This window comes from Rhinolophus sinicus, linkage group LG06, assembly GCF_036562045.2.
Source record: "Rhinolophus sinicus isolate RSC01 linkage group LG06, ASM3656204v1, whole genome shotgun sequence".
In the NCBI taxonomy this organism is placed as follows: Eukaryota; Metazoa; Chordata; class Mammalia; order Chiroptera; family Rhinolophidae; genus Rhinolophus; species Rhinolophus sinicus.
Window position 1 is genome coordinate 164,426,463 of NC_133756.1, and position 17,504 is coordinate 164,443,966.

General features: G+C 57.5%; 1 protein-coding gene across 6 annotated transcripts in view; it reads left to right on the forward strand.

The window, feature by feature from the left end:
• The window catches only part of OSBPL5 (oxysterol binding protein like 5), a 56,906-nt gene that overhangs the window by 36,247 nt on the left and 3,155 nt on the right, over positions 1 to 17,504 (forward strand). For 5 of the 6 annotated variants that reach the window (XM_019755662.2, XM_074336900.1, XM_074336898.1 and 2 more), the window contains 15 exons: positions 628 to 831; positions 1,679 to 1,763; positions 3,051 to 3,222; positions 3,628 to 3,835; positions 6,006 to 6,190; positions 6,646 to 6,727; positions 7,959 to 8,057; positions 8,438 to 8,534; positions 9,624 to 9,722; positions 14,779 to 14,876; positions 15,341 to 15,430; positions 15,506 to 15,642; positions 16,382 to 16,567; positions 16,856 to 16,982; positions 17,262 to 17,400. In XM_019755662.2, the coding sequence (XP_019611221.2) occupies positions 628 to 831; positions 1,679 to 1,763; positions 3,051 to 3,222; positions 3,628 to 3,835; positions 6,006 to 6,190; positions 6,646 to 6,727; positions 7,959 to 8,057; positions 8,438 to 8,534; positions 9,624 to 9,722; positions 14,779 to 14,876; positions 15,341 to 15,430; positions 15,506 to 15,642; positions 16,382 to 16,567; positions 16,856 to 16,982; positions 17,262 to 17,400 (2,008 nt within the window). Of the gene's footprint in view, positions 1 to 627; positions 832 to 1,678; positions 1,764 to 3,050; positions 3,223 to 3,627; positions 3,836 to 6,005; positions 6,191 to 6,645; positions 6,728 to 7,958; positions 8,058 to 8,437; positions 8,535 to 9,623; positions 9,723 to 14,778; positions 14,877 to 15,340; positions 15,431 to 15,505; positions 15,643 to 16,381; positions 16,568 to 16,855; positions 16,983 to 17,261; positions 17,427 to 17,504 lie in introns of all 6 variants that reach the window. The other variant, XM_074336897.1, reaches the window with a different exon arrangement.

The window sequence follows — 17,504 nt, forward strand, 5'->3', positions numbered from 1 at the left end:
CCAGGGTTGGGGTTGGAGGCCTGTGTTCAGACCTCACTGAGGCACTGGGTGATTCCCTCAGCCCCCAGCCTCAGTTTCCCCCTCCATACAGTGGCGGGGGGGGGGGGCGTGGAATGGGCTGCTGTAAAGAGCAGACCAGACAGGTGTACCAGGAGTCTGGTCATCTGCAGAGCCCTGGGCCTGTGTGGGCTCCTTTTCTGTGTTTTCACAAAACTATGATTAAAAAATTAGGTTCATTAAAAAAGGCGATTTCACTTAAAAAAATATTAGGTCCAAAAGTGAAAGTTTATTTAGAATGAGAAAAGAAATGCCAAGTTTCAAAATTCACAAAGCTGACAATTACAAGTCACAACTCATTGCTAGTTGCTCCCAGGACCCTGGGAAGGCCTTGAACCTGAGCTTGAACTTGAACCTGGCCTTGAGCTTCATGAGCTCCACCAGAAAATCTCTTCCTGGCTCTAGTGTATTTCTTTGGATTCACTATAAGTTATGAGCTCCTTTTAAAAATGGAAGGAGACCTCTGCCTGAGGCCCAGGGCCTCACCCTGCCTCGCCCCCCCCCCCAAGCCGTCTAGATGCCCCTGGGGCATCGCCTCCCAGGCACTAATGCCACTGCCGCTCCACACAGATCCGAGGGACCCTGAAGAGCTGGACCAAACTGTGGTGCGTGCTGAAGCCAGGGGTCCTGCTCATCTACAAGACTCCCAAGGGGGGCCAGTGGGTGGGCACAGTGCTGCTACACTGCTGTGAGCTCATTGAGCGGCCCTCTAAGAAGGATGGCTTCTGCTTCAAACTCTTCCACCCACTGGACCAGTCCATCTGGGCTGTGAAGGTACTGCGGGGAGCCTGGAGTCCGGGCTGGCCAGGCCTCTGACCAGGAGAGAGGCCCCGTGGGGAGCCTTGCAGGGGATGGGCTCTGATGGGCAGTCAGGCGGCTCATCCTGCTGCCCCAGCCGCAGGGGGCAGGTGGTGGGCTGTCTGACCCAAGGGCCCCATCACTGCCCAGCTTGGGGGGATGGGGGACCTGGGTTAAGTCTCTCAATGGTGGGGAATCAGCTGTGGTCCTTACCCTCCCGGTGGAGCACATGGTGGGGCTCAGGGCCTGGTGACATGCGGTCAGGATCACACCTGGAGCCCTGTCTAGAGGCTGAGGGACAGGCCACGTGAGCAGCTGCTCCTAGCCCAGAGCTTACCCCTCCTAATCGGGGCTGCCCAGCCCAGGACCAGCTGGGGTTAGGCTGCCAGATCACATCCAGCATCCCCAGTGAAATTTGGGTTTCAGAGAGACATCAAATAGTAAATAGTTTTTTAGTATAAGCATGTCCCAAGTATTTCATGGGATATACTTAAACTAACAAAAGGTATTTATTATTTCTCTGAGATCCTAATTTAAGTGGGTATGCTGAATTTGCATATCCTGATTCTGGCCACCCTAAATTGGGGGAGTTTAGAGCTGGAAAGCCAAGGGCCACCAGCTACGAAGGGGGACAGAGAGTCCCCACCGATCCTCTCTTGCTGCCCACCGTGGCTTCATGGCCAGGCGTTTAACCCCACCTGAGGGTCCCGAGGCCCCGGAAGTGCCCATGCATGTCTGAGTGTGGGACTGAATGACCGCATGACCTGTGTTTTCACTTGTCCCTGCGTGTCCCCTCGGCGACACTGGGTCTCTGCCTCTCCAGGGCCCCAAAGGCGAGACTGTGGGCTCCATCACGCAGCCCCTCCCTAGCAGCTATCTGATCTTCAGGGCTGCCTCCGAGTCAGACGGTGAGTCCCTGCCTGCTTTGTGGGTCTCCCCAGTGACCCCACTTGAAGTGACCCTCCTGGCGGGTTTATAGACCAGGTGCATGGGGTCCTGTCCTGGTTCAGGCCCTGTCACCACCACCCAAGAAGGTGGCATCCTGCCCTCAAGGGACAAGCGCAGAGCCAGGCAGGCCTGCCATGCACTAGTATCTCTCTGAGCCTCAGTTTCCCTGTGGGCAAACGTGAATGATGGCACCTGTGTCCCCAGTTGTTAGGAGAATTTGATGACCTCATATAAAGCAACCAGGTAACAATTACTGAGCACCAAACACGTGCCAGGCACCATTGAAACAATAGATTCTACTGTTATTATCAACATTTAACGTATGAGAAAACAGGCACGGGGAAAATTCCAGTAAGAAAGTGGCAGAGCCTGGAAATGAGTCCCAGTTTCCCCGAACTCCCAAGTACATTGCATTGTTGGAGCGCCCTCTAGTGGCTGCTCCGAGTATAATGGTTGTCCCGCCCCCAAACCCCGCCAAGCGGTCTGGGCGGGCACCCCCTGGGGGATCGGGATGAACGGCTCGCATCCCACCGGCGGTCCTGGGACGCCTGGCCTGACCACTGGGCATGCCTCCCGGCCTTGGGAAGGCGATTGAACTGCTGGTGCCGCGGCGTCCTATGCCCCTGGTGGTCATAGGCGCACCTGCGCTCTCGGCACTGTCCTGAATTCCTTGAATCCCACCCTTATTTCCCCAGCCCCCCACTCTGCCAGGCCCCACGTGGGCCCGGGATGGGCAGGGAGGCCCATGCTCTCACGGAGCCTGCAGTCTTGGGGGAGACGGGTAGTGAACCGTCAGATAGGAGGGATCTCTGTTGGGACAGGGGGTGGGGCAAGGTCAGCATCCCCGGGGGGATGGGTAAATGTAAGTAGTGGCTGGTTCTAGGGCTTGGAAGTCGGGGATCCTTGAAGGGTCAGGGCGAGGCCGGGAGCTTCCTGGTGGGGAGGCAAGGAGCACTCTTTGGGGAGGATTGGTGGAGGCAAAGCGTGGTTTTTTTCCATGTAGAGAGGCAAGAGGGGAGGGCTCCCGGGGTGGGGTGGAGTCTCTCCCTGGGATAGGGGAGGGGCATCTCTAGTGGGCTCGCCGGTGGGGGGAGGCGTCGGGGGAGTCCTTGGAGAGGAAGGATGGAGTGGGGTGTGCGGGCCTTCAAGCGGAGAGCTGAGTGTGTGGGCCTTTTCCTGGCAGAGCGCTCCCCAGTGCCCTGGGCGCCTTCTGGGGCCAGGCCCGCTCACACCCCCGTCCCCCCCAGGCCGCTGCTGGCTGGATGCCCTGGAGCTGGCGCTGCGCTGCTCTAGCCTCCTGCGGCTCAGTGCGTGTAAGCAGGGCAGTGACCGGGAGCCCGGGTCCTCACCAGACGCCTCGCCCTCCTCGCTCTGCGGGCTGCCACCCTCTGCCACCATCCATGACCAGGACCTGTTCCTGTGAGCGCCCGCGGGTGGGGTGGGGTTGGTCCCTCCCAGGAGCTGGGGACTCCTGCTTGCTGGGAACCCTGCCAGCCACCACCGCACCCTGAACCTGGCTCTCAGTGGCACTAACACTGAGTCTCCTTATATGGGGTGGGGGGCAGATGCCATAAGTGTCTGCTGCTGGGCACCTGAACCTCAGATCAGGAGACAGGCCTCCTTCACTCCACAGTGAACCTGGGAGCCTCAGCTTCTCCATCTGTAACCTAGGCTGGTAATGTCAAGTGCCGGTTGCCGAGGTGATTAAACCCAGGGATGTGTGTGGAGTGCCCAGCAGTGAGGGATGCCTGGGGTGGGGTCCCTGGGGTGGGGATGCCCTGAGATGGGCATGCCAGGCCTCATAGGTGACCTTTCACCTTCCAGACTGAACGGGTCGTCCCTGGAGAACCACCTGGAGAATGATGCTTTCTCAGACAAGTCGGAGAGAGAGATCCCTGAAGAGTCAGACAACGAGACCCAGGACCACAGCCGGAAGACCAACGAGAGCGGGAGTGACCAGTCGGAGGCCCCTGGGGGCCCAGCGCTGAGAGGGACCACATACGTGGAACAGGTCCACGAGGAGCTAGGGGAGGTGAGAGCCCACCCAGCTGGGAGACCCAATGTCACCCTGCACCTGCCCCCCACCTGAAGCAGTGGTGGCAATGCTGACGTCCCCTCAAGGAGAGCTCTGCAGGGTCTGCAGGGTCCCAGGGGCTAGGGGAGCAGGAGGACCAGGATGGCCTGGACGCAGGAAAGCCAGCCTGGGGCCTCGCGGGCTTGGGCTGAGGGTGTTGGGAAGGCCACAGGTAGGCTTGGGGTCGGGGCCTGCCAGGTCCAGTGGCGGCCTCAGGAGGGCCCGGGGCAGAGGTACAAGCTGGACCTGCTGGGGGGAGCCATGGCCGGGACAAAGCCCGGGGCGCCTTGGACCCGGGTAGCAATGGAGAAAGGAGAAGAGGGGGTTCAGGTTCCAGCTGACTGCAGTGCCCCCTATGCGACCAGTGCTCTGGGAGAAAGCTGGGAGCTGGGCGTGGGGACAGCATTGTGTCCCGAGTTTGGACATCAGGGGGAGACACTGCTGCACGTGAGAGTCTGGGGCCCCAGGCAGCAGTCTGGACATTAGGGCATGGAGCGGGCACCCCAAGAGGCCTGGGGTCCAGGCACCCCAGGCTTCAGAGACTAAGGACAGAGGAGGCTGCTTGGAGGACCCAGAGCGTTTGCTCTGAGACCCAGAGCAGAAGAGAGGGTGACTGCCGGGTCAGTAACGGGGTGGAGGCACCTTCACCAGGGCACTCCCAGTGGACAGGAAGGGGCACAGTTAACGGGAGTGGGTGGGGCATAGAGGTGCAGGCTGCTTAGCTGTGACAGCTGCCCCTGTGAGCCCCAGAGCTGACCTGGAAATTGAGCCAGGGGACGCTCAGGGCCCCACATGGCCACTCATGGGGTTCAGGCATGGCCCCTCCTCCAGAAGCTCCCCCTCCCCTAGTTGCTCAGGCATGCTGTCCAAGGAAGTGCCACTAGGCCTCAGCCATGACTGTGCATGCACAGAGAGGCAAAGCAACTTGTCTAAGGCAACCCAGCAGGGTGGTGACAGACTCCTGACAGACATGTCTGGTTGGTGGCAAACCAGCTTGCTACCACCCTGGCGATGACTGCCCTCTGGGCCAGGCATACAGGTGGCTCTGAGTCAGCTCCTGCCTCTATCTCCCAGCAGCTGGCCAAGTCACTTGACGTCTCTGTAAACCTGGGATGAGCAGTGTGACCTTGGGCTGCTTCAAGGCATAGGTCTAGGGAGGAGGAAGGGCAGTGTCTGTAGCCCTGGGCCTTCCCTTGCCTCCTCGCCCAGCCCAGTGCAGCCATGTCCAGGCCAGAGGTGGCACTAAGGCAGTAGGGCCCCAGGGAGGGGAGATGGGCTTGGCTTTGGACCTGGCAATGCCAGTGTCGTTTGCTGAAACTTCTTCTGTGCTGTGGGCAGCGAAGAGTTGGCCACGCCTCCGTGGCCCTTTCTGAGGTCATTCTGCCCAGCTGAGGGTTTGCTGGTTAGTGTGGGTTAGGGGCTGGAGCCCCACCCCCTGCAGACTCGGCCAAAGCCCAAAGCCCGAGGCTCAGTCTTTCCACAGCCCATGGCACCATGGTGAGAGTCAGACATCTCAGGAAAGATAGGAGGGTCCAGGGTGGCCCCCACCTCTAGCTGTGTGCCCTGGACAAGTGAGGGCACCTTTGTAAAGGAAGTGTAGGCTGGAAGCGCCTATGTCATTCACATCACCTGAGTCACCCGGCAGGTATGAAATTCAATGGTCACGTGACACCTCCTGCTACAGGCGCAGAGTTGTGCTAAGTCCCCGGATGAGTGTCAGCAGCCAGGATGGGGGAGGCTCCACCCTGGACCCAGAGAGTTGGGGGAGCTGAGCCAACGTGCAGTTCCACACCTAGGGCTCGCCCGCACCACGCCCTGGCCTCCTGCTGGCTAACACACCCAATAAAAGGCTTTCAGGTCCCTGCAGGGGCCCAGTGAAAGGAACAGAGGCTGCCAGTGTGAGGGGGCCTCGGCCAGCTGGGGTGGAGACACGTGCTGAAAAGGGCAGGGGTCAGGTGGGGCCAGACCAGCGGGGTCACCAGATGGAAGGGGTGCCAGGGGTACCGCCGCCCCACCTCCCATCATGCCTCCTGCAGCCAGAGCCAGCTGCCGCTGTCCTGCCTCCCCCTCCCAGCCCTCTTGGGTGGCTCAGAGCTGGGGACCCTGACCGCCACCCCTCTGCTGGCAGCTGGGTGAGACGTCCCAGGTGGAGACGGTGTCTGAGGAGAACAAGAGTCTGATATGGATGCTACTGAAGCAGCTGAGGCCGGGCATGGACCTGTCCCGCGTGGTGCTGCCCACGTTCGTCCTGGAGCCTCGCTCCTTCCTCAACAAGCTATCCGACTACTATTACCATGCGGACCTGCTCTCCAGGTGAGCAAGCGGGGATGCCCACCCCCCGAGTGTGCCCAGAGACCCCCCCCAAGGTCCCGCAGCTCCTGCCCACCGTACAGAGGATCCCCGGGACCTGGGCTGAGCTTGGTCCACTGGCCCTGCCAGCTCAGCCTCTGAGGGGGCCCAGTCCCCAAGACCAACCCTGGGAGGAGCTGACGGAGAGGGAGGGTGGGGGCAGCTCCACATCCACTCGGGGCCGGAGCCTTCAAAGGTGAGTGTGGGATCAGCCCCAGCACCTTCTGTGCACCCCGAGTCCTGAGCCCTGGCATTGGTGCCCTCGAGCTGAACAGAGTGGGCTGCAGAGACTGTAAAGGGGACTGCCAGCTACCAGCCCTCACGGTGGGGGGCGGGGGGGCTGGGGAGCCTCCAGCGACATGGAGGGGGGTGGCCCAGGGACCCTGGTGGAGTGAGGGAGTTCCGGTCTGTCTGTCCAGGGCCGCGCTGGAGGAAGACGCCTACAGACGCATCAAGCTTGTGCTGCGGTGGTACCTGTCTGGCTTCTACAAGAAGCCCAAGGTGAGGAGAGGCCAGGGGCGGGGCTTGGCCCAGTGCCCGCCCACCCTCCCCGAGCCCCACATGGCCTGGAAGGATTGGTGGCCCCAGACACTGAGATGGGGGACAGGCTCTGACTTTGCACAGAGGGGCCCCCTGGCCTGCTCAGGTCCCTCAAGGAAACAGCTTCCACACACAACTGGGCAGCAAAGGGGTTTTCAACCCTGAACCTCAGGGTACCCTCGGGATCCATAGTGTTTTAGTTGTGGAGCCCCTTTGGAGAACCCCAAGCCCAGGCTCAGATAAGCACACGGCCACTCTCGTAGTAACGGGAGGAGACTGCATCCCCACCCGCCACCCCTGGGGTTCCCTGGGACACAAGTTTGAAACCGCACTTCTGGTTCCACAATTCATTGTGTAGGTGGGGAAACAGGTTCAGGGAGGGGAAGGGACAGCCCCAGAGTCACAGAGCAGGCTGGGCATGGAACCAGGTCTCCTGACTCTGCAGAGGTGGACCCCACGGGCCTGGGCTGGGCCAGGTGTGCACACACACTTAGCAGCGCTGCTTGCATGGGCCGTGGGGCAGCTCCGGGTGGATTCCGCAGAGGAGGCTCCGTGGAAAGCGGTCTGGGACAGGACCATGTGCTGCTGCAGGGTCAGCTCAGAGGGGCACCTGGGAAGCTTGGCAGAAGAATCCAAGGAGGCTGCAGATGGGGCGCTGAAAGGCAGCGGCAGGTCCCTCCAGGGCGCTCTGTGGACAGTTACAGTCAGGAGCCCAGTCTCCATGGGGAGGCGCATAAGCACACACAGCTGGAGGTGACAGGAAGGTGTGAAGGGGGTGGCCTGGCTACTTCAGATCAGATCCGGAGGTCTGAGCTGGACCACGTGGAGACCAGATGGAGGGCTCTCCCGTGAGAAAAAGGATCCCCCTGTAGGGGAGTCGAACTTGAGCTGTTTGGGGAGCAGAACGGTGTTGAGCTTGGCTGAAGCAGAGAGAAAGGGGGGTGGAGGGGAAGGGGGCCGGGCAGGAGGATTAGAAGCCACTGGGAGCTTTGAGCAGACTCTGCGTTGGCTCCACCCAATGGAGAGTGTGACCTGGTGGGGGGGTCTCATGTTCCCCTTGGAGCCCAGAAGTGGACAGGACAGGTCGTAGGCAGGGCCCAGGCAGCCCACACTGACCCTTGGTCCACTCGCACACCAATGGCCCAGGCCCACCCCACTTCCTCACATGAGGTTCTTTGTTCATTGCCTGCAGGGGATCAAGAAGCCCTACAACCCCATCCTGGGAGAGACCTTCCGCTGCTGCTGGTTCCACCCCCAGACCAACAGCCACACCTTCTACATAGCGGAGCAGGCAAGGGCCCCACCCGGGCTGCCCCTGGGCTCTGCGATGGGCGGGTGGGCAGTGGGCAGGGGTGTCTGACCCCAATGCAAGTTTCTTCTTTGTGGCCCCACCTCTGCTCATCGGAAGTGCTCCCACCCTCACTCCTGCCAGCTGGGATTCTCCCAGGAGGTGCAGACACAGCACCATGGCTGGGGACCTCCCTCCTCCCCAAGGGCACTCAGGCCCAGCTTCCCTGGGCATCAGGCATGAGGACCCCAGCTCTTGGGGCTGAGAGGGTACAGGGTGTGAGGTAGAAGGCAGCAGGGGCTTCTCATCGGGTAGCCGGACTCTCGCCTCCCTGGGGCTGCCCGCTGCGAAGGCCGTTCCAGGAGCTGCCTCTCTGCCCGCAGGTGTCCCACCACCCACCCGTGTCTGCCTTCCACGTGAGCAACCAGAAGGACGGCTTCTGCATTAGCGGCAGCGTCACAGCCAAGTCTCGGTTCTATGGTGAGGGGCTCCCCTGGGCTCACCCCAGGGCCTCAGGCAACTGGAGGGAGGGTGAGGGGATGGGGTGGGAGTGGGGGATGGGTGGGGTGGGGAATGGCGGGTGGGGGGATGAGGGTGGGGATAGGGGTGGGGGTGGGGATGGGGGGTTGGAGGGGAGGACTGGGCTCCTGGATTCCATGGTCACCAAAACCTCATGGTGGTAGCTGTGTGTGTGTCCCTCCAGCCTCTCCCACTCAGGGACCACGTGGGTGGGAAAGTGCTCAGAACGTGGAGTCAGGCAGAGCCCCAGGCTCCCGCCCTCTGCCACACAGTCAGCTGTTGGTAGGGCTGCTGTGAGGCTCATGAGAAAGAACCTTCCAGGGAAGGCGCAGTCTGGACCCGAGCCGTCTGTCCCGTAGCGCCAGCCACACACGCTATCTCAATTGATTAAAACAAGAGAAATCTTAGTTTAGTTTCCAGTTGCACCGGCCACATCACAAGGGGTCCGTGGCCACGTGTGTGCTGTGACCACCATGTCAGACGGCACAGAATAGAACATTGCGTCATCACAGAAGGTTCTATCAGACAGTGTCACACTAGAGCCTGGCACAGTGGGTGCTCAGAAAGCATTTGTTTCCATTTTCCCATCAGGGGTATCTTTTGTATGGTTTTCTTAGTGAGCAGGTGTGCTTTTAGCACCAACAGTCTGCAGAGGACACACAGGTTGAGGCCCTCTCCACTGCAGGGCCCCCGTCACTCTGTCCCCTCATCCCAGGGGGCCTGTCCCCGCGCTACGCTATGGGGGGTTGGCGTCAGAGCAGGGGCTCCGGCTAGTTACACAAGGTTCTCAGCCTCCATCCCAAGGACCCCTGCTTTCAAAGGAAGTGAAATAAACATTCCCACGTAGCAGCTAAGAAACTCCTCAGGACCTGGTGGGGCTCTTACAGAATCTGAGGCAGACAGGTAAAGTGACCCTCCCACGGTCACACAGCTGGACCTGCTGGGGCTCCTTCCAGCTGTTGGAAGGGAGCTCAGAGCCTGTGGTTTCTGGGGGGGGGGCTCCCATATGCCAGGCAGGGGTCTGTCTCCACTCACTGCCCATCTCTGCAGGGAACTCCCTGTCAGCTGTGCTGGACGGCAAGGCCACGCTCACCTTCCTGAACCGGGCAGAGGATTACACCCTCACCATGCCCTATGCCCACTGCAAAGGTGAGAGGCTGCGCGTTCCCCACCCCGAGGCAGAGCCAGGCTGGCTCCGTCAAGGAGGGCGTCTGGGCTCTGAACACTGGTCCTTGTTCGTCTGAAGATGTCTTATTTTTATCCTTACTCTTCAACGACTTTTTAGCTGGGTATAGACCTGGAATTCTGTTATTCTTCTCTCCTCTGTGAAACATTTGATCTGGCTTCCATTGTGGTTGGTATCACTGCTCGGTCAGCCCATTTGTTACATCCTCTGCTTTACTCTCTAGCTGCGTGGACGAGCTTCTCTTGTCTTTGGTGTTCTGCAGTCTCCCTGTAGTATGGCAGGGTGTGGGTTTCTTTTTTATTTTTTAATTAACGGACTTTATTTTTTAGAGCTGTTTTAGGTTTAAAAAAGACTGAGCAGAAAGTACAGTTCCTATATGCCCCTCCCAATCCCGATGCGGCTACAAACATCTTGCTCTGGTGCTACATTTGTTACAGTTGATGAATCAATATTGATACAGTTTTATTAACTCAAGTCCCCAGTTTCATCAGGGTCACTCTCTTTGTTTCTGTTCTATGGATTCGGACTATATAACGTTTCCACCCTTACAGTGTCACAGAAGAGGTTCCCTGTCCTAAAAATCTCTTATGGTTGGACGTGAATAGACTAAGTCGCTGATTCGTCCCTCTCTTCCCCCGACACCTGACAACCACTGACCTTTCTACTGTGTCCGTAGTTTAGCGTTTCCCAGAATGTCATAGAGTTGGAATGACACACTCGTGGCCCTTCTTTCACTAAGCAATATGCACTTACGTTTCCTCCAAGCCTTCTTGTAGCTTCAGAGCTCTCGATTTCTTTTTTATTTTTGGTGCTTGAGGGTTTTGTTTGTTAGAACTTTCTTAATCTGAGGTTTCATGGTTTTGGTCAAGTCTGGGCATTTTTTTAGCTATTATTTTTTAATGCTGGCTCCCCAATTTCTCTTTTTTTCCTAGAACTCCCATTAGACATAAGTTAAACCATCACATTCTATGTTCTTCATCTCCTATCTTTTGTCTCTTTCTAGATCATTTCTGTAGGTCTAACTTCAACTCCGATTAACCTGATGTTTAACTCACCCACTAAGTTCAATTTTGACGTTTTGGGGCTTTCTCCCTAAAACTTCTCCTTGGTTCCATTTCAAAGCTGCCTGTTCTTTTATACTCGTGCCTTATTCCTTGATTGTGTTTGCAATTCCTCATGAATCTGCAGACATTGTGAACGGGGTTGTTTTATATTTTCTATCTAGTAATTCTCATATTCTATCTCGTTTGTCCCGTGTCCGCACTGCCCACAGCAGTGACTTAGTACATGCGCAATAAATATTTGTCCAGCGGATGACTTCTTCTTAAGGCCTTGGGATTCTCATTCTGCTGGGGTTTTCCTGGCATATAGTAGGCTGGCTGTTCCTGGGCCACACAGGAAGAGGCGATTTGAATCCCAAGTTCACTTTTCTCACTCGTGGAGGAGTTTGTTTGGATTTGCCACCATAGAGCCCAGGCCCTCGACTGTCCCTCTGTGATGGATGGATGGATGGGCTTTCTGCAGCTCTGTGCCCTTAGCTGAGGGTGTAGCCAGGTGAGAGTCCCAGCCTTATGGGAATGTGTCAGGACACGTGTCCGTGTCATTCAGGCCCAAACCCCCTCCTGCTCCCACAGGAACCTGGGACGCCAGGGTCTCAGAGCAGCAGGCGTCTCCCGTGCTCAGCTGGGCAGAAGCTGTTCCTTCCTACTTCCCGTCCTTTCCTCCCTCTTCCCCCTTCACCTTTCCTTTTTGCTTATTTGTTTTTATCCCTACTTATTTCTCATACTTTTTTACTTGCTCATCTGCTCATCGATGCATTTAAAACATTTTATATTTTTTCAACATTTTATTATGGAAACTTCTATCGTCTATGAAACTACAGTGAACCCCAGCGCACCCACAACACAGGAGGCTGCCAGTCTCGATTCTTTTGTCCCCCCCACACTGTCCCATCTGATTAATTTGAAGTGAACCCCACACATAGTGTCATATGCCCGCTCCAGCGTGTACCCCCCAAGGTGAGGGTTCCCTTCTGGACCATAACCAGGACGCTATCGTTACACCAAATAACACTAACCAAGGCTATTTTCATGGTACCCTCAGACGTCGTCAGTGTGCCAAGTCCCCTGACTGTCGCGTACACATGTGTGTTTGTGTTCACGCGTGCACACACGTGTTACACTCCATGTTTGAGCAGCGTTCCAAATCAGGTTCACACTGTGCTTGGTTCCTCTGTCTCCTGTCTCCGTCATGGCGTCCCTCCTTCTTTTCGCCCTGTAATACATTTGGTGAAGAAACACGGTCATTTTCTTGTCTCGTTTCCTCCAGGCCGATTTACTGGCTGTGTTCACAGTGTCACTGAATGTGTCCCCGTCCTGGGTTTCCCTGTCACCTGGAAACTGACCTCGTCTCTAGAGCTTTGATCCTTTCAGGCCATTCTCCCCCCAAACTCTCGTGAGGTGGTTCATGTCTTTCCGACGTGAGGTGCGTGTGTCAGACTCTGTCCGCATTTGGGAAGCTCGCAGGGGCCAGTTCTCACAGCCCGATCCACTGTCCATGAGGCTTTGCAGGCCAGTGATGCTTCCAGCTTCTCCTCCATGGGGCAGAGGGAGGTTGTGTGAAGAGAAACCTCCCCTCGTCCCGTCCTGGTACCGGCAGGGTCAGACGTACAGGATAAAGGCCGGATGTTTTCTCTTGTCAGAATGGTGAGTGTCCCCTGGTGGCCTCCAGAGGTGCCCAGGGGAGGCCGTGGCTGCTTTGGGTGTCATGTGATCAGAACCTGCGTGGTCACCGCTGGCATCCCAGCTGGTGTGCTCCTCGTGCTCCCTGTGCCATCGCGGCCGTCGGCCTGGCTCCTGGGCCCTCCCTGCACAGCCCTCGCTGTCTGCTCCCTTCTGCTGTGGCACCATGGGACCTCCAGACCTGGAACCAGCCGTGTCCCCAGGGAACCCAGGGGCCTCCCAGTAGAAGTGACAGAGGCCAGATCTGTTTCCCATAAGTGGTGTCCTTATTGGTTCCAGGCTTTCCAGTGCGCTCAGCATTGAAAGCTTTTTTTTTTCTTTTTAAAGATTGAAACAGGTCATGAGTTCACACGTACATTTCCAATCCAGATTCAAGACAGTAGGGTTTTGTGAGTCCCGATGACCTGACCTCTGAAACTTCTTTCCCCCACACCACTGTCTTTTTCAATGACACCACCATGAGGACTTTTTGTCTTTCCGCACATCACACCTGGAGCGGTCAGAATGACAGGACTGAACCTGCCACCAATGTGACGATGACTGAAACAGTGTGTGGCCTGACTTGTGCGACTGTTCCCTCCCTAAGTGTACCCTCTGGGATTTGTAAGGTCATCCGGAAACATTCCCTCTGAGCTTGTCCACCCAGTGGGAACCCACTTTGGGTCTTTTGTTTCATTTACTTTTTTGTTGATCTTTAGATTCCACATATAAGTGAGGTCATATGGAATTCTTCTCTCTCAGTCTGACTTATTTCACTTAACATAATGTTCTCTAGGTCCATCCATGTTGTTGCAGATGGTAAGATTTCATTCTTTTTATGGCCGAGAAATACTCCATTGTATAAATGTACCACAGTTTCTTTATCCAGTCGTCTATTGATGAGTGTTTCAATTGTTTCCATATCTTGACTGTGTGAATAGTGCTATAATAAACATAGGGGTGCATATACTTTTTCGATTTAGTGTTTTGGATTTCTTTGGAGAAATACCCAGGAGTGGAATGGCTGGGTCATAAGGTAGCTCTGTGTTTAATTTTTTGAGGAATCAACATACTCTTTTCCATAGGGGCTGCACCAATCTGCAATCCCACCAACACTGCACCACAGTTCCCTTTTCTCCACATCCTCGCCAGCACTTGTTTGTTGATTTATTAATGATGGCTATTTTGACAGGAGTGAGGTGGTATCTCATTGTGGTTTTGATTTGCATTTCCCTGATGGTTACAGACGTTGCGCATCTTTTCAAAGGTCTATTGGCCGTCTGTGTGTCGTCTTTGGAGAAATGTCCATTCAGGTCCTCTGCCCTTTTTTAATTAGATTGTTTGTTTTTTCGGTGTACAGTTGTATGAGTTTTTCATAAATTTTGAATATTAACCCTTTGTTACATGTATCTTGGCAAATCTCCCCCCATTCAGTAGGATGTCTGATTTTAATGTTGATTTCTAGGCATTTCGTTTTTAATTTCATTTTTCACAATTACGTTAATGAAATATTTACCTGGTTCCAAAGTGAAAACAGCAAAACTAGGTCAAGTCAAAGGTGTCTGGGTCTCTCTCAGCCCCACAGCCCCTAGTAGGGAATCGGGGCCCTGCACACCTGCCCTGCAGCTGCTGCCCTCCCCCGGTCAGTGATCCCGGGTACACCGCCCCCCAGCAGCTCAGAACCCCCATCTCTTCTGCACAGCTTTTCCATCGTGTGTACAGAGGGAGTTGGGGTCTTCCTAGCCTTTTGCTATTGCAATTAGCTCATTTTTTCCTTTTGTGAAAGAGACATTTTTTATCCCCCATTTCTAAGTGTTTTAGAGTTTAAGTGTTTCTTAAAATTAGATTAAGTGCCCATATGGCCAGGACGGGAGATTTTCTCTCCTTCGTTATTAAGTAACATACGTATCAGCTGAGAAGTACTAATGAGCTGGGCCCCTCCTGGGCGCAGCAGTGAGCAGGCGGACGTCTGCCCACAGGAGCTCACATTGGAGCAGGACCTGCAGCATCACATGAAGGTGACCCAGCAAAGGGTGGGGTGTCTCCTGCACAGAGCACCTCACACGAGCAAAGGCCCAGGTGCAGTGACCCTGTTTCCTGGGGAGAGAGGGTCACTGAGGAACCAGGCATGGCCCCCAGGCTCCACTCCCTACACGGGGTCCTCTCTGCCCCCAGCCTCTGTCCTCTCCCCACCCCCTTCTTGCCCTCCTGGGGTCTGACACAGGCCTCTCAGGGGTTGAGTTGCTGGGTGAGGACTCATCAGGGCCGGGAGATGATCCCTGACACCGCTGTGTTGCAGGAATCCTCTATGGCACCATGACCATGGAACTGGGGGGCAGAGTGACCATCGAGTGCAAGCAGAACAACTTCCAAGCTGAGCTGGAATTCAAGCTCAAGGTAGGGCTGGCCGCACCCCCTCCAGCCTCTCCGATGGCCATGGTGGGCGTTGGGCTTGAGCTGGTGCAGCGTGAGGACTCGGGGATCCCCCTCCTGCCCTCCTTGTGCTCCAGAGATGGTTTCCTGAGTAAGTGCGCCCAAGGGAGCAGCTCTAGGCATCCCCATGGTACAGCCGGGGCGCAGAGAGGGCAAGAGGCTGGCCAAAGGCCACACAGCAGAGCCAGGAATGGCTCTCAGGGGGCTTGTGCCCCTAACGGGGACCCTGCATCCCTGAGATCAGGCTGAGTCATTGGGCGAGTGTGGCCGCCTCTAGCTTCTCATTCACTGGAGGCTGAGAGCCCACACCCCCGAGACGGTGGCCACCCTATGTCCCATGAGGACATGCTACCGGCAGGGGCCTCCCCCCAGCTCACCCAGGGGTACCGCCACCACTCACTGGCCACCATCTCGATGTGTCCCCTCAGCCTTTCTTTGGGGGCAGCACGAGCATCAACCAGATCTCGGGAACGATCACGTCAGGACAGGACGTCCTGGCACATCTCTCTGGACACTGGGTAAGAGCCGTCCTCAGGCAGGCCTGGGAGGGCTGTGTGACTAGCACCGCTGACCCCACTTTGCCATCCGGGCAGGACAGGGAGGTGTTTATCAAGGAGGAGGGGCGAGGAAGCCCAGAGCTCTTCTGGAACCCGAGCGGGGAGGTCCGAGAGCAGAGGCTGAAGCGACACACGGTGCTGTTTGAGGAGCAGACGGAGCTGGAGTCTGAGAGGTGAGGCCACCCAGAACCCAATGGACCTCGCTGACCCCAGCCTGGTGTGACCGGTGGGCACCTGATCTCCAAGTGGGAAGGGCTACGGTGCTGGGAGCAGGTACCCAGGATGTCCCTGTCAGAGGTGGACCTTAGAGTGGACCCCTTGTGACACATGACATGTCCTGTGGGGGCAGCTGGAGGGAGAGGGACTGAGGCCTGGCAGAGAGCCAGCTCTGGGGCCTGTCACTGCCAGCAGGTGACCAGCTGCTCCACAGAAAGGGCCCTGCTGGTGGGAGGTATAAGCTCAGGTAGGAAAGAACCATCTCATGGTGAATCAACAGCGTCCCAGGAGACACGGGCACCCCAAGAGGCAGTGAGCTCCCCATCACTGGAGGCAATCAAGTAGAGGTTACTCTAGCCTCCCCTCCAGTGCTGAGGGGGGCGTGGCTGCCCAGATCTTCAGCTCAGAGCAGGTGCCTGCCTGCAGGCTCTGGCACATGAGAGGCAGTGAGATCCCTGTCACTGGAGGCAATCAAGTGCAGGTTACTCTAAACCTCCCCTCCAGTGCTGAGGGGGCATGGCTGCCCAGGTCCCCAGGTCATAGCATGTGCCCTGCCTGCAGGCTCTGGCACATGAGAGGCAGTGAGCTCCCTGTCACTGGAGGCAATCAAGTGCAGGTTACTCTTAGCCTCCCCTCCAGTGCTGAGGGGGTGTAACTGCCCAGGTCTTCAGCTCAGAGCAGGTGCCCTGCCTGCAGGCTCTGGCAGCACGTCACCAGGGCCATCAGGGAGGGTGACCAGCACAAAGCCACACAGGAGAAGTTCTCACTTGAAGAGGCTCAGCGGCAGCGGACCCGCGAGCGCCAGCAGAGCCTTGCTCCCTGGACACCCCAGCTATTCCACCTGGACCCCTCCACCCAGGAGTGGCGCTACCGATATGAGAAGTGAGTGCCGGTGGGCGGTACCCCAGGGAACGTGTGATGGGCTGGACCAGCAGACTGCCCAGCCCAGGGCCTGAGAAACTAGCAGGGCCTCCGCTCCCTTGGAGCACGTGATGGGGCTGGGGTCATACAGGGGTCCCCTGGTGGCCCTTCCTGTGGGCCCTGCACACTGGAGCAGGCAGCGGTCACTCTCGTGGGGGCTCCGGCCACGGCTGAGGGCGGGACTGGGATGGTGTCCCCTTCCCCCAAGGGCCACTGTCCCTGCCAACGGATGTCCTCTGCGCCCTCCAGCCACAGCCCCTGGGACCCCCTGAAGGACATCGCCCAGTTTGAGCAAGATGGGGTTCTGCACACCCTGCAGCGGGAGACCATGACCCTCCAGACCCGCTTCATGGGTGGCCCAGGGCCCAGGTGCCAGGTCAGCACCCCCAGGGCACAGCCGGGGCGGGGGAGGGGTGTGTGTGACTGTTCCCCCCCACACCCAGGCCAGGAGTCACACGTCCCTGTCTCCCTAACCCAGCAGCTTCCTCCTTTCGGGCCACCTCTTCTAGAGCTGTCCTGTCACAAAAGGGCTGATGTCCCCGAGGCCAGCAGCGCCCCCAGCAGGTCCCCAGGGCTGCAGCTGGAGCATGAGGCCAGCGCAGGGTGTGGTGGGTGTGGGTGGGTTCCCGGCCCCAGTAGCTCCATCGCTCTCCAGGGACCAGGCCCAGACCTGCGGCTCCGCAAGGCCAGCGACCAGCCCTCTGGCCACAGCCAGGTCACCGAGAGCAGCGGTTCCACGCCCGAGTCCTGCCCAGAGCTCTCGGAGGAGGATGAGGACGGTGACCTTGTGCCCGGTGAGCCCTCCTGGGCCCTCTGCAGGGTAGGAAGGCCAGAGAAGCCCCGTCCCCAGGTGGGCGAGTGGCTGAGTCCCCAGGTGGGCCAGTGGCCAAGTCCCTGC